At 57.4% G+C, this 15,774-nt stretch overlaps 1 protein-coding gene across 1 annotated transcript; it reads left to right on the top strand.

Moving 5' to 3' along the window:
• CPNE7 (copine 7) lies at positions 1 to 15,269 on the top strand (the record flags this gene model as incomplete). Its single annotated transcript, XM_081335643.1, has 19 exons — positions 1 to 174; positions 1,790 to 1,845; positions 2,430 to 2,645; positions 3,746 to 3,929; positions 5,301 to 5,452; positions 6,640 to 6,901; positions 7,236 to 7,310; positions 7,429 to 7,503; positions 8,487 to 8,570; positions 8,938 to 9,027; positions 9,300 to 9,398; positions 9,574 to 9,660; positions 9,934 to 9,993; positions 10,827 to 10,960; positions 11,201 to 11,255; positions 11,863 to 11,914; positions 12,236 to 12,369; positions 13,812 to 14,048; positions 14,135 to 15,269. 19 exons carry the CDS (start codon positions 1 to 3, stop codon positions 14,270 to 14,272), a joined length of 2,364 nt encoding a protein of 787 aa, XP_081191769.1. The 3' UTR covers positions 14,273 to 15,269.
• Between the last annotated feature and the right edge of the window lie 505 nt (positions 15,270 to 15,774).

Raw genomic sequence — 15,774 nt, 5'->3', positions numbered from 1 at the left:
ATGAACGAAATCCTGGACCCAGCGTCCCAGTCCAACCTGGGGGTCGTCTCGGCCACCTGCGTCTCCAAGGTGGAGCTCCGCGTCTGCTGCAAGCACCTGCTCGACCGGGACACCCTCAACAAGTCGGATCCCTGCGTCGTCCTCCTCATGCAGTCCCAAGGACAGTGGGCCGAGGTAGGTGGGCAGCGGCCGCAGGGAGGGTCAAAGGGAAGCCGGGGGGGGGCTTGATCTGGGTCCAGCAGGCGGGCAAGCTGGGCAGGAGCTGCCAAAGTCCCAGCAGCAGCTCTCTGTCCGTCTGGGCTCAGCTCCAAAGGCGCATCCTCCGTCTGTCCTTTCAAGCAGCTTCCCAGCTCAGGTCCTTCAGATCTGCCTGACAGAAGTTCTCATCACACATCAGCAGCAAAGTCATTCCGAGCTGTTCAAAAAGGGTGCCCAACCTTTTAGTGGGTTAGGAAGGTCTGCTCCAGACCCACCTTCCTCTCCCCAAAGGAGGGGCAGGTTGGCTGCCCCCCCATTGGCCAGCCCTGCTGCCCCTGGGCAGAGGTCCGTGTCCTTGCAATGCATCGGAGATGGTTGTCCTGCCTTTGGGGGCCTCTGCAGGAGACTTTCTCAAATCCAAGCATCTTCTAGGAATAGGCTGAGATGTTTCTAGCTGTCTGTTTCTCAGGGCCGGGCTTTTAAGCCCAGCAAAAGGATGAGGATGTTGGGTTGGGTCCCTTTGGGCTTGTGTGTGAGGATGCTGGTTTGTTTCATCCTGTAAAGGAAGACCTGAGGATTGGGGTCTGTAAGACTCAGCGATCTCAGGGGCCTGGCGGTGGGTATCCTGTGGGCAAGAGCAGGTCTAGGGCCAGAGGGGCAAGGAGAACTGGGCACAGACCAACTGCACAAAGATGGGTCTTTCCTCCCCCCCCCCGGCCAGAGAAATGATCTAGCCCAGGAAGGTGTGGGTGATGCATCAGCTTTTTCATTGGAATGAATTAGCTATTAAAGATGCCTCTATTTGCATGTGTGCAAAATATATGCCGATGCATTTAAAAAGAGGAGAAGATGGGAAGTAACGAAGTGGAAAGTCTCCCAGGAGGATGCGTAACACCTTCACACTTAGTAGCACATGCATTAAAAGACATGCATTTAAGGGATCTGCCCACCTCACTGGAGTCCTGTCAACGGACTAAGCCAACTAAACGGAGTCAGCACTGCAACGTGACCAGTTGGCCTGAGGGTTTTGCCTTGGCTCCAAGCTTGGGCTCGCCCGGGGGGATCGGCTGCTAAGGGCTCCTTGCTGTTGGATAAGTTGTAGCGGAAAAGGTGAAGCCTGAACAGGTCAGATGCAGAGACGGCTCCACCTGGCCAAGCAGGAGATCTTGGGGCTTTCCAGCTTCCTGTTCTCTGGTTCCTCCAACCATGGCGGAAGCTGGTTCTGCTCTGAGACCCAGAGTTAGGATGCCTGCAACGCTGCCAAGCCTGCTTGGCCCTTTGCAAGCCCCCAAAGTACCCAATCCCTGCTGAAAGGCACTGAAGTAATGCAGCAACTCCTCGAGGCCGATGAGGCCGAAGGCTTCCTTGGAATCGCTCCATCTCTGCACTTATGAGAGAGGTGGACTCTGGTTTCTGCTGCTGCCGCTGGATGGAGTTGGCCATCCCAACCCCCTCGCTAAGGCTCCTCCCCAAAGGCCTGAGAATCCTGCATAAAACCCAGTTTCCTACACCAGAGACTTGGGTGAGGCAAAAGGCTCTTGCCACAAGTGTAGAGACTCCGTTGCTTGTTTGTCTCTGGCATGATCCTCAGGTGCTGGCTTTCTGCCTGGGCCTTGAGTTCCTCCCATCTTCCTGGGGCCGAGCAAGGTCTGTGCAGGGCAAATGCATCTGCTGTGGGCCTCTTCCTCCTCCAGTCTCCAGCGGGGCTGAATTTGCCTGGAAAATCTACTGAAAGAGGGAAAACGCTCTGGCTTAAGCTTCAGGCTCCCTGGCCTTGGGGCTCTGGTTACTGGCAGATTGGCTTACTTGTAAGATCTCTATCCACATTCAGCTCATCAAGTCAAAACAGATAATGCAAGAACCAAGCCAGCAAAGCAGTCACGGGAAAGGAGGCTTAGCTATCATCAGACGCCACTCAAATCCCAGTTTAATGAACAGCACCCAGAGACACATATGTGCCCTGCAGAGTCTGCTAAATGCCTGGCAGCCTGTGGTGGCGGTGGGCATTCCTCCATCGCCTGAAAGCACATGGGGCTTCCTAATGACATTAAAGTGTGCTGACGGAAGCTCCCTGGTGCCCAAAAGCTCCGTTCCAATTAGATCTCCAAGCAAGAGCTGGTATTGCTGTAAATAATTTGGGGGGGAAAAGCCCCAATCATCAGGAATGGATGGGCGCCCATTCACAGAAACAGAGTGGCCTGATCCAGCCACTGGGATCTTGCCCTCCCCAGGTTCTGCCAGGCCTTCAGGCTGCTCCAGCCTGCCTACGATCCTGCTCTCGCTTTCTGGCATGGAGCCCTTTTGCCAGTGCTTCGGGCTAATTGCCTGCAGCTTCAGATATTCCTTAGATGTGACACTTTCCCTTCACCTCTGCTAGAGGCTCCCAGACAACAGGGATTGGCAAACTGTGCCCAGCTGGGTCGGTCAGGAGATAAACCGAAAATGCTGTGAGCCTCCCTCCCCCCAGCTGGGTCTGATGATGGCCTTTCTGTGGGGCAGAAGGAGCTTGGCTCCCCATCTGAAGGAGAGGCCGTGAAAGAAGGCCTTTGGCTCTGGGTGACAGTGCAGAGTGCATAGCCAGCAATGGGGCTTGTGGCACCTGTAAAATGGGGCGTTTGGCAGGGTCTGCTGTGGTGCCGAGGCTGGCCAGGGTCAGTCCATAATTTCAGCAAGGTTGGCTCCCTGCTTTGGGGAATGGATTCCACGGCCTTCCCTTGGGGCAGAGCAGAGAGCCCCATCGCTCAGATGCTTCTTGGCCAATGTAGGGCAAGAGGCTTTCAAACGCGCTTCAAGGCAACCCAAGAGGAATTCCCCTTTTGTGGCTGCTCTGGCACTGAACCTGGAGCCCAGCAGAGCAAACCTGCCTGCCTCACCTGAGAAGTTGGCAGGAGCTCCAACAGGTGATGCCCACACTGGCTTCCTTTGCAGGGTTGCGACGAAATCTAGGTGATGTAGGTGAACGGCTGAAACAGCCAAAATGGCTGCCTAAATGTTAATGACATCACTCTCATTGTGTAGCTGTTAACTGCAAGGCCCCTGCTGAGCGGTGAGGCTGATGAGCTTTTGGAAGGGTTACTGCCCCCTCCCCTGGTTTCCTCTCGAGACCGGGCCCCTGAATCCCCCTCCCTCCGTTCCGTTCCATTTCTGCTCATCTGAGCTTTCCAACCCTCTTCGAATACCTGCTCAGACTGTGGCCAGGGAGCAGAGCGCCCCTCCCTGTGGCGAAAGGAAGGCTGGATCACAAAGCGCCGAGCCCCCCCCCCCGTTGCAGGGACCCAGAGGGGGGCTGGATTTCTGGCATTCAGCACCCCAGAAAGGAGAGAGGAAAAGGGCACCTCTTGCCTGTCTGCAGGCTTGAAGACCAAAGTTTCAGCAAAAGGCAGACGTCTTTCTTTAGCACCCGCCATGCGCAGCCGCTGTCGATGAACAGCTCATCCCAAAAGCGGAGGTCCTCCCAGGTCCTCGGGGCCCGGAGTAGACATATAGTGGGCCCGTTTAACTGGCAGCCAGGCTTTGCACGTTTCCTCTGGCCAGCTCTCCTCTGCAGTGAGCACTGGTTGCCCGTGGCTTTGTTGGGAAACCACCGTGGAGCTGAGATGGTGGAGGAAGGGCCAGTTGGGGGCTGCAAAACCAGACAGGCAGCCTTTGGGGAGGAGGAACTGCAGGGAGAGCCCAGCTCCCCCCCCCCGGCTGCAGACCCCCATGGAGCCTCGAGACAGGCCCTGCTGGAGGCAAGCGAGATAATTGGGGGGGGGGCTGGTCCCAAGCTGTGGGGGGTGTTTAAGCCATCCTGCCCAAGGGCCAGATCCAGGTTGCTTTGTCGGTGGATCAGTTGGCTTAAGACGTATCTCCTTGCTGAAAGGGACAGAGGACGAGGCTCAGAGCGAGCAACAAAAATCAATACTGAAATATTGCTCTATTTTCACGGGAGCCAGCTTTCTTTACCCGTGTTAACAGCCACGGAAAATCACTTTGACTGATGTCCCAAAGGGCTGTGTGGCCTGACATTGATAAAGTTGCCATTTCATGCTTTGGCATTATTTAGAAATCACGAGAACGCAGAGTGACGGGACAATAGTCCAACGTGCTCCGTGAGCCTCCGGAAAGGGACGCAGCAGCGCCAGTGAGCAAGCAGAGGCATCTGCAGCTCCCTTGGAGATGGAAAACATCTGTGGCCTTCGCATTGTCCAGCTGCTGGGGAGAGGGGGGTCCCTAGTCAGATCAGGTCCTCTTCTTTAGGCAGCCAAAACTTCGTTCTTGTCAGTTGCGTCTTTGTGAATATCTGCAAAGAGCCCAGAGCTGCTTCTTTGTCAGAGGGACAGTTGTACAAATTTGATTAATCAATTAATCCATCAATAAGTCATCTCAGAGGCTCAGCCCAAACAAGGGGGCTTCCTCCCTGCTGGACCCCTGCCCGCAGCAATCCCAGTGCAGGACGTGGTCCTCCCAGCACCTGACGGTCCCTGAAATCACACCACACAGGCTTCTCTGCCCCCCCCCCAAATCTGGGCTGAAATCCACCCACTGAAGGCTCCCGTGGGAGCTGACTGTCCCTTCCGAATGGCAGTTTGCTGCATCCAACATCTGGGTCATGATGAGATGGATTAAGCCTCAAGATGAGCTCCGTGGCTTACTTTGAGAAGATTATCTCTGACAGTGCATCTAATTAATAAATCTCCCTGGGAAGACGATATTTGGGGAGCGACAGAGAAAGGACCTCCAGGGGGATCAGTTGCCATGATGTGCCCCCCTCCCCCTTTGCTTGGCGCACCAAAAGCCAAAGCAAATGGGCAGCTCAGCTTTCTCAGTGGAGGCTTGGTGCGGCTCATCTTGTGGCCTGATGCAGATAAAGAGGGAGGCTGCCTCGGTGTGTGTGTGCTTGAAAGATACCCCTCCCCCGAGAAAATGGGTATCCTTGGCCTGGAGAGAATGTTTGCCTTAGCCCAAGAAAGCTGCCCAGGTCTAGAGGGAGAAGCCGGAAGAGCCAGAAAAGGTCTTGGTCTCTCCTTAACCTTTCGTGTTTGTGTGTGGGGGGGGGCTGCACTCTGGAAAGGGGAGAGGGGGTCTCTGGCGCTTGAGAAAAGATTCTTCTACCTGCTCAGCTTCCGCAGAGGCTTTTAGCAGCAAAAGGCTCCTTGGCCTCCAGCACCGTAACAATTAACACATTTCTCTTAGCCAACGTCTTTGCGGCGCTGGGCCAGGGCGTCTCTGCCAGGGCCAACTGGCTTGTACTTAAGATGCAGCCAGACTCTTGGTAGCTTCTGTATTTGTCCTCTTCTGACAGTGATTAATGGCATAATTGATAAGCCCTAGATAGTTTTCCAGGGATGGGTGAGCTGACCTGGGTGCTGATGGGAGGGAGCCGTCACTCTGGTGCACCGGGTAAAAAAGATGGGCAGGAAATAGAAAACCAGGCAGATCCAGGCACTGAAACTTCATAAAGTTATATCAAACACGTGATCTGATTTCTTTTCTGAAAAGCGGCATGACCGACGACTTGCTTGCGAGAGCAAAGTCAGCACTAACTCACAGCGGCGTTCTCAGCGCGGGGGCCGCTGGAGAGAGGCGGGGGGGGGCGGAGCAAGGCGCGGCGGCTGCCTCCTCACCTTCGGCCACCAGCTCCGGCCCGCCAAGTCGGGGTTGTGGCAAGGGGAGCAAGAGCGGCCGCCTCTGCTGAGAGGCTCTGCCAGCCCCACGCCTGGCGTCCCCCCCCCCGCCTCCCTTCGAAGCTTGGGCAAGTTTGGGCAAAGTTTTCCTTCTGCCCCACCAGAGGGTCAGAGGATGGCAGAGCCCTCTTTCGGGAGGGAGAGGCAGGGATGAGGGCCCGTCTGAAGAAGCGAGAGCCAAAATGGGTGCGTGTGTGTGTGTGTGTGTGTGTCTCTTCCACGGCAATAAGGCGGGGAGCGCCCCCCCCCTCCCCACGGGAAGCGCTTCCCGGCCGAGGCAGGGCCGCAAAGGCGCCGCGCTGAAACCAAACGCTCCGCGCCCGCTCTCCCTGCTTGCTTTTCTTTCACTTCCCGTCAGGTGCAGCCGAGGCTCCGTCTGTTCTTGTGTGTTTTGCGTGGGAGCCTCCGCTCCGCGTGTTTTTCCCTCTGGAAGCTCACCGGGTGGGGGGGCAGCCAATAGGCCAGGGCCCCGCCGGACCTGCCCAGGCTCGAAAGGCGCAGCCGAGAAGCGCAGCTGTGGGGCAAGACGGGCTGAGCCCTCCGGCCGCGCAACCGAGCTTGAGACGCTCTGCGGCCGGCCCTGGGCACCCCGAGCGCAGCGCCCCTTTCGCGGCGCCCCCCCCCCCGCCCGAGATCAGCCGGACCGGGCTGGGCCGCCCTCCCCGCCTGCTCTGGGTCCCTGGGCGCGCAGAAGACGGCGGGGCCTGAGACCGCCATTCGCAGGGGGGCGGGGGGGGGGGTGTCCGGCTCTGCATTTCCTCCATCTCTCTGCCAGGCTTAGCCTTCTGGGCTTGGTGGTCTCGGGGTGGAAGGCCTGGCAGGTGACGCTGCCGCCCTCTCTGCACCTCCAGGTGGACAGATCCGAGGTCATCAAAAGCAGCCTGAACCCCGTCTTCGCCAAGGTGTTTATGGTGGACTATTACTTCGAGGAGGTACAGAAGCTGCGCTTTGAAGTCTACGACATCCACGGCCACGGCAGCAGCGTGAGGACCCACGATGACGATTTTCTGGGAGGCATGGAGTGCACGGTGGGGCAGGTAAGGCCGGGGAGGGACAGTCTCTGGGCCCTGCCTTCGACACCCAGACCTTGCAGCGGGAGGGGGGCTAATCCACGAAGGAGCCCCTCGGAAGAGACCGCCTCTGCCCTACAGCCCACTGCGCCTCCTCCCGAAGGGTGTCCCTGGCAGGAGAGACCCCCACGGCTGCAGACCACCTGCCCCCACTGCAAGGCTTAGGGTTAGGATGCACCTTTCTCCGCCGGCCAGCGGGTCAAGCTTGATAGCTCGGACCGGCAGCTGCTGGGAAAGGCTCCCCTAAGTGGGCCCAGCCCGAGAAGGGGCCGTCCGCCCACCTTTCTGCTCCTCCTTGCAGATCGTGGCTCAAAAGCGGGTGAGCAAGCCTCTCTTTCTCAAGTACGGGAAATCCGCCGGCAAGTCCACCATCACAGTGAGTGCCCCCTCCCAGCCCACCCCCATGTGGCAGGTTAGAAGCAGCGGCTGGGGGACACCCCCCCCCAACCGACAGGCCTGGCCTCTGAAGGGGCCTCTCTGGACCCTCTTAACAGGTGACCTCGGAAGAGATCTCTGGCGACAACGGCTTCGTGGAACTGTTCTTTCGGGCCAAGAAGCTGGATGACAAGGTGGGAGGGGAGGGGAAGGGCCTGTGATCTTCTACTTTGGGGAAGGTCAGCCTGGGGAGGGTCAGCGTGGCTACACTTGGCTTGAAGGGGGCAGGCAAGGGGAGAAAGGAATTGCAATGCTGCAGGAGTCCAGGCCATTCAGACAGGTGCTGGGAGATAAATTGACCTGGACAGGTGAATGCCAGTGTAGCCCCCACGCCCACCCCACCACCAGAGTCCCCCCCTAGGAGTAGGAAGGGCCCAGTTTGGGGCAGGAGACCGAAACAGCCGCTCAGGGCTCTGCCTTCCACCATCTGCTCAGGTGCAGGTGGAGCAGCAGTTTTTATTAGGAATGAAAAACTGACAATCAGCGAACATCTAGCAAATGGACTCTGTGTGTGTGCGTGCATCTGTGTGTGTGTGTATGCGCGTGCACGGCTGTAATCAGAACCATCCATGAAAATTCGTCATCTTACGTGACGGAGATAAATCAGGCTGGCATCAAAGCTGTGAAATTGAATATGAACGCCATTTTTTTAAAAAGATGAGAAAAGATATTTAAAAGTTGAACAGATGGAGCAGGAAGCGAGGGGAAGGAATAATGGAGAACTTGCTGGGTGGGGTCTGTCAGTGGGGAAGAGGCTTCTGTGTCCGTTCACTCTTCTCTGCCAGCCGGCCTGCATGCAAGGCAAAGTGCTGCCCCCTTTTCTTTCAGGGGGTGGGGTTTAGGGGACCCCACTCCCACACACACCCTTCATTTTCCCAACCACCCAATGAAGTGCGGCGGGGTCTTCAGATGCCCAATGAAGAAGAGATCCAGGTGGGATTAAGCAAAACTCCCCAGGTTTGATGACACCCTGGCATCTTCACACAAAGGGCACAACTAGGATGGCCTTGCAATATTGCATCATGTCATTTTCACACCCCACAGCCCAACACCCAGGACCCTAGAAAGAGGAGCAGGAGAGCCACCCCTTGGTAAAGGTTAACCTTGTCTCCCCTAGGATCTTTTCAGTAAGTCAGATCCCTTTCTGGAGATCTACCGGATCAATGATGATGGAAGTGAGCAGCTGGTACACCGGACTGAGGTAAGAGTCTCCTCCCAGGGGCCAAAGGGTAAAGTCCCAACGCTTCTGGTCAGGGAGGGGAGATGCTACTTCTCATTATAAGCTTCTGGTCCTCATGGTGAAAGAAGGGAGGTACTGGGCCCCAAGATCTGCTTAACCCTGCCCCCCAAGAGATCTGCTCCAGCCCACTGCAGCACTTCCCACAAGAGCCACGGAGAGCCCTTGGGGCTCAGGGCTCCTCCTTCTATGGCCTGCCCCCTTCCAGGCTTCTGCTGTCTCCTCAGCCCCCACCCTGGGATTCAGATCAGCCAGAGGGGATTGAGGAGCAGAGGAGAGAGGCCCCCCCCCGAAAGGCTGCCTTTTCAGACCATGTGCCTGTGCTTCTCAGTTTGTCAAGAACAACCTGAGCCCCATCTGGGAACCCTTCAAAGTGTCCCTGAGCTCCCTCTGCAGCTGTGAAGAGAAGCGGAAGCTGAGGGTGAGTGATGGGGGGGCGCAGAGGGCCACCCTCATCCGGCTTGTGCCCTAAGCTGCCCCCCCCAGCCGCTTGGGCTGCAACTTCAGCAGAGCCCCCAGCAGGCTAGAAGGGAGGCTTATGAAGAGGGGTGCCTCTCAGATGCCGCCTGCTGTACCCCACGTCCGAGACCAGCCGGCCACTGTTGCCTTGGGGTCCTCTCTGGCCCCGGGGGAGGGGGGGACGAGGTGGGCAGAGGCCGTTCCGAGGGGTCCTGAAGGGTCTCTCGTGCGCAGTGTGTCGTCTTGGACTACGACTCCCGAGGGAAGCACGACTTCATTGGAGAGTTTTACACCACTTTCGAGGAGATGCAGAAAGCCACAGGTGGCAACAAGGTTGGTGCACAGGGAGGAGGCCAGGCAGCCCCCCCCCGGGAAGCTCCACAGCTGGGGAGGGGCCTTCCTGGAGAGAAAGCAGCCATCCGCAGGGGCTGGCTGGATCTGGTCTTTGTCCAGACGTGAATGGCCCAGCAGGAATAAAAAGAGATCCCTTTCGCCCCTCCCCCATTAGATCCAGTGGGACTGCATGAATCCCAAGTACAAACTGAAGAAGCGAAACTACCGAAATTCAGGGGTGGTGATTCTCCTGGACCTGAAGGTAAGTGGCCAGTCCGTGGGCCGGCCTCTCATGGTCAGTCGGGGTGCGTGGGGGCTGGGCAAGGGGGGATCTGGGGAGCAAAGGGGTGGGTTATGGGTCTGCTATGAACAGGCTCTTGCCCCCCCCCCATCCAACCTGTTGGTTACAGCAGGCCTGGCCCCCTCCTTGTAATTCTGCCCCCTGGCCTGCAGATCTGTTGCCCTGTGTTGGGCACAGAGCTGGGCTGGCAGGAAGCAGCCTTCATCCCGCTCTGATGCCCAGATTCTCTGGAAGATCCACAGGGTCTACTCCTTCCTGGATTACATCATGGGCGGCTGCCAGATCCACTTCACGGTGAGTAGCTGCGCCCGACCTCCTCGCTTGGCCCAGAGCAGGCCAAGGGTCTCTGGAGCCAGAGCCGGGGTGCGGGGGCTCTTCCGTTCCAGCCCAGGGACACGGGCACTTCTTGCGCTTGTCGCCAACTGGTGTAGGTATGGGCACCCTGTCCTACCTTGGCAAGGGAGACACTAAGCACTGAAGGAGGGGCCGGAGGCTTTGGAAATGTGGGCTTTATCTCAGGCTGGGCCTCCAGGCGGGCTGCCCCCCCAGCTCCTCGGTCACCTCAGCTTCTTGCCGTGGCTGTTGGAGCGCCCCGCTGGCAGTGCCGCACAGATTTCTCTCTTTCAAAACAAGAAGCAGGCGGCAGATTGCATTTTGAAAGAGCATCTCCTTCCTGGAGTGAGTCAGTTCCAGAACGTGGCAAGGAACAGATTGCTGGCTCTGGGCCCGCTTTGCCCGCGAGGCCATGCGACGGGCAACATCCCAGGAACGAGAGCCCCTCGCTCGCAGGACGTGTGCGTGTGTGTGTGGGTGGGTGCGTGAAGAGGGAGGGAGGGAGAGAGACGGTGGCAATTCCTGCTTTGCTCTGAGTTCAGGGCTGATCGGCAAAAATGGGCTGTGCCGGATTACTCCCTTTCCTTGATGTCGGTTTCTCTTTGCTCCCCTAACCCGGTTTGGGCAGGAACTGGTCCTGAGGACATTCCCATCTGCCTCCCAAGGGTGGGAAGTTCTGTGCCCCTCATCTCAGACCCCTTGGCAAATGACGGGGAAGCCCGGATCTGCCCCCCTCTGGGAGACTTACCTGCTGGCTCCCTGCCTCTGACCCCCTCCCCCCACCTCCCCCCCAGGTGGCCATTGACTTCACAGCCTCCAATGGGGACCCCCGGAACAGCTGCTCCCTGCACTACATCAACCCTTATCAGCCAAATGAATACCTGAAGGCCCTGGTGGCCGTGGGGGAGATTTGCCAGGACTACGACAGGTGACTGGGGGGGGGCTGTCTCAGTGGTGCCAGGCCCTGAAGGGGGCATCACACTCGAGGGGGGAGGCTCCCTCTAGCCCTCAGCTGGCCAGTTCAAGCATTCATCCCCGCCGGAGAACAGCCACTTTGGAGGCATCTTCCCCCATGGCGAAGTCAGGGGTCCTGGGGAAAGGGGAGGGGGGGCTTGGGCGAGGGGCTTCCAAGCCCTTTGCAGCCAGTCTGGTTTCTGCTTCTCCACAGTGACAAAAAATTCTCTGCCTTGGGCTTCGGAGCAAGGATCCCCCCCAATTACGAAGTAAGTAAAGGGACATGCGTGAAACAAGATGGTGGGCAGAGGCCATGGTTGGGGAGAGGCATCCTGGTCCCCAAGGCAGCTGGCCCCACTGGAGAGGAGCTTGGCCAGTGCTCCCGTGGGAGGCTGGACCCCCAGAACACCTGCCGTCACACCTGCCTGTTGCCCCCCCCCAGCATTTCCTTTTTTTGCCTTATAAGAACACTGAGACTTTTGTGACATCTTGTTGACTGACGTGTTTCGGGGCTCTTGAAGGGTCTGTTCAGCCAAGCTGTTCAGCCTCAGGGTCCCACAAGTCTCTTGGCTGCTTTGCTGCCATGAACGTAGCACCAGGCTGACCGGCCTTTCTGGGCATTGGTGTGCCCATCAAGCAGTTGTGAAGCAGGGCAAATTGGCACTTCTGCCACCTCTGCATCCAGCCCAAGACCTCCCTCCACCTTCTCCTGCCAACCGGCTGGGTGGTAGGATCCCTCTGGCACTTGGACAACTCTGACTCCTTCAGGATACTGCAGCGCCTTCCAGCCACCAAGCGATGCCAGCTGAAAAAGGGGCTGGAGGAGGCTCCACGATTAACTTCCCTCCCTCCCTCCCTCCCTCCCTTTCTTGCTAGGTCTCCCACGATTTCGCCATTAACTTCAATCCTGAGAACGATGAGTGTGAAGGTGAGGGTAGCTTCTGCAGGCTTCTGCTCCTTTTGCCTTTCTGCCAGGGCCAAAATGCTGCTGGATTAGCACTTCTTCTGCTCATCAGACAGGCTTCCCCCAGAACAGCCAAACCTTTCTGGACTGAGAAAAGGAAAAATGTTTGCAGAACGTTTGCTTGTAATCTCTGCCTGGGCGGCTTCCTGGGAGGAGCAGGAAGGATGTTTCTCTGCTCCTGGCTTAAGTTCAAACTTCTCTTCGCTTGGAAAGGTGTCCCCCACCCCGCCTGTGCTTCTGTTGCCCACAGAAGAGGCCCGCTGAATCTCCCTCTCTCCTTGCCAGGCATCCAGGGGGTGGTGGACTCCTACCAGAGTTGCTTGCCCAAGATTCAGCTCTACGGCCCAACCAACGTGGCACCCATCATCTCCAAAGTGGCCAAAGTAGCTGCTAATGAAGAAAAAACCCAGGAAGCTTCGGTGGGTGTGTGGGAATCAGCAGAAACCTTCTGGGTGGTGGTTGGGGGCTGAGTCTCCTTTGACCTCGGTGCCCCCACATTGGCTGGAATTTAAGCTCTGTGGCCAAATTTCAGCCAGCTTGATAGAAAAGTAGACACCAGGGAGGCAGCGTTCTTATGGTGGATTGGGCTCCTTGCCTACATACGTGAAAGCATTGGATGGACCGGGTGGCTTTAACGAAACGGAGGGGTCCTTGATGCGCTCTGAGCTTGCTTGTTTTCTTGCAGATGTTTCATTAACCAAACTAGGTAACATAACTGATGATGTTACCTAGTTTGGGTCATGAGACGCCTGCAAGAAACCAAACACGCTCAGAGAGCACCAAGGACCCCTCATTTCGCTCTGAGCTGCAAATATTCTCCCTTATTGGTTTATCCGTTACTGACCTGTGCCAAGTGGGCAAGGAGGACCCAGGGCCCCGCATGACTTTTTGCATCCTGATCTTGACAGCTCTTGGCACGCTTGCTAAGTGGCTGAAAGCTTCGCTGCCAGTCTTATCAATTAATGGCGGCAACCGATGCCTCCGCCACACAGCCTGGGGTGGGAGTGGGTGGGGGGAGGGAGGGAGGGCAGGCTGGGCTCCCGGCAGAGCAGGAACAAAGGCTGGGGAGCCAAAGAGGGCCGAGGGAGAAGGGACGCAAATCAGCTCCAGCCTTCCTCGACCTGTCCGTTGGCGTTGACATTTTGAATCAGGTCAATTTGATTAAGGAAAGCAAATGGAATTAAAAACAAAACAAATGAATTACCTGATCAATGCAGTGGAATTTAATAAGGCGATTGGTTTTCCATTCTTGAACCGATTTCAAATCGGAATGAATTGCCTTCCTTCCTCTGAACTGAAGCTCGATTTTCTGGAGGGGGTCCAGCCAGCCAAGCCCTGGGCCCCGCAGCCTGCAGGTGTCGCCGGAAGCCTCTTGCAGAGCCCTCTGGAGGGCAGCATCTCCAGAGCTGGGCCCACTCTGGCTGCTGCCAACTGGGGCTGTGCCTGTGCTGTTCTCACGAGACTATGGCACTTGATACATGCACAGGAACCCTGCAGCTCTTACCAGAGAAGACACAGGGAGCAACTTCTCCTTTGCCAAGAAAATAGGAGGTGCCTGTCTCTGGCAATTCATCCTTCCCCCCTCATTCTTTTGAAGAAGGAGGCCCGGGGGGTGGTGGATGTCTTGGGGGGGGGGCTGTAATGGAGCCTGGACTATCCTCTTCGTTCCAAGTGGCCTCCCAAATTCCAGAATGAGGGAAGGGCTCCCCCCTCTTCTGTGTGCCAACAAGATCAGCTGGTGGCCGTCGGCTCAGCGGCTCATCAAAGGGGAGAGTTTGGGGGAGTTTAGTCTGCACCCTTGCCTGTGCCCTCCGCCCTGCATGTTTCCTGGGTGGCCCTGACCTGGCGCTTCTTTTCACAGCAATACTTCATCCTGCTGATCTTAACTGACGGGGTTGTGACTGACATGGCGGACACGCGGGAAGCCATCGTCCGGGCCTCCTACTTGCCCATGTCCATCATCATTGTGGGGGTGGGCAACGCCGACTTCACAGACATGCAGATCTTGGATGGGGACGATGGGATCCTTCGCTCCCCCAAAGGCGAGCCTGTCATGCGGGACATTGTGCAGTTCGTCCCCTTCCGAGAGTTCAAGAATGTAAGTCCCCCTCCCTCGGGCAGGATGGTTAAGACCCCCCCCCCAGCTGGCTGCCAGCTCACCTCTCAGCCTCCTTTGTCTTCCAGGCTTCGCCCACCGCCCTGGCCAAGTGTGTGCTGGCAGAGGTGCCCAAGCAGGTGGTCGACTATTACAGCTCCAAGGCCTTGCCCCCCCGTGGACCCGAAGGGAGCGGCCCTGGCTCTGCTCTGAACTCGCCACAGTGAACCCGCCGGACCTGAGCGTCCCTGCGTCTGTCTCCCCCCCCCCCCCCCCCCGTGCTCGTTCTCCAGCAAGCAAGGCCGGCCGACAGCTGCTCCTCCCGCCGCACAGAGCAGGACGCCTCCTGCGTCCCCCTGGCCATTTGGGCACCAGCAAGTCCAGGAATGGCCCTGTGGTGAGGGAGGGCAGCCTCCAAGCAGATGGCATAGAGAGTGGGCAGCCCGGGCAGCAGGGGCTCCCAGCTGGGCAGTGCCAAAGGGGCAGCAGGATTGCAAAGGAGAGAGAAAGGAAGGTGAAGAGTAAGAAGCAGGCCGAGAGGGGAAGCGGGGCTGATGCCCTTTGCCCATCGTCTGTCGCTCAGATACATCGACACGTGCAAAGAAAGCTCCTCTTCGCCCTTCCTTCGCTCCGTCTCAGGCAGGGGAATAAACGTTTTATAGCCCCCTCCCCTTGAAACTGCTCAAGGGTACAGCAGCTCCCCTTCTCTTTGTAGTGAGGCACCCTGGAAACAGAAACAAAGCAGGGGCATTCTGGGCAGGGGGGGCAGAAAGCAGAGGCATCCCAAGGGGCAGAGGGGGTCGGAAAGCCCCCCAGGCTGGGCCCCTGAGCCTGCCTTCCACAGAGGAGCCCAGGGCCATCTCTGGAGGGTTTCGGCTCCTGGGAATGGACCTCCAGCACCCTGGCTCTTCCCACACCAGCACCTTAGCAAAGTGGGGGGCGGCAGAGAGACCCTTGCCCCAAGTGGAGTGTCACAGCAGGGCCCCCTCCCCTCTGTGTGCAGAGAGGGCTCAGATGCCAGGTCTGCAGCGTCAAAGCAGCCCGTCCATGTTGCGAAGGTGCTTCAGTCCGTTTCACAGCCTCCTCCTGTGCATGAGCGGTTCGGGTCCGGGCCCCTTTCCCTCTGTGCGCTCCGTGGTTGTCTTTTGCTGTGATGTGTCATTTGCTGATGGTTGCATGAGAAATCCTAGATGTACCCAGGAAGACAGCCAAATAAAAAAGAGATTCTGTTTCCTTGGCACTCTGTCCTTTGGAGGGAGAAAAGCAAAAATGACCCCTGTAAACATCTTGAAACAGTCATGGGCTGCAAACACAAGCCAGTTTTAAACAGGCGGCCATTTCTGACTGGGGTTGCATGTTGCGGTCCTGGGGACAAAATGGGCACTTTGGTCCTTTGCGACCAACTCTGCAGTGACAAACCGCCTGTACGAGAACAGCCAGGCTGCAGGTGGTTTGGCTTCTCTAGGGGTGTTTTGCAGAATTTAAGAACTGGCAAAAAGTATGGATGACAGAGACTTTTGGTGGCCACTCCACGTGCCAGTGCCACGGAGAAAAACAGACCTTCCATCCACGTGCAGGATGACGCCCAGGGTGGGCTTGGGCTGAAGACCTCCCACTTCCCTTCATCTGAGGCTTCTCTTCTTGCAGCTGCAACATTCTAAACCTCCTTTTAAAAAACCTTTCCCCAGCTTTTGCATTGTCCAAAGGCACAGAATGCCCATCCTCTGAC

This window comes from Vipera berus, assembly GCF_964194415.1.
Source record: "Vipera berus genome assembly, chromosome: 10".
Taxonomy (NCBI): Eukaryota; Metazoa; Chordata; class Lepidosauria; order Squamata; family Viperidae; genus Vipera; species Vipera berus.
This window is presented reverse-complemented; position numbering and strand designations above follow the sequence as displayed.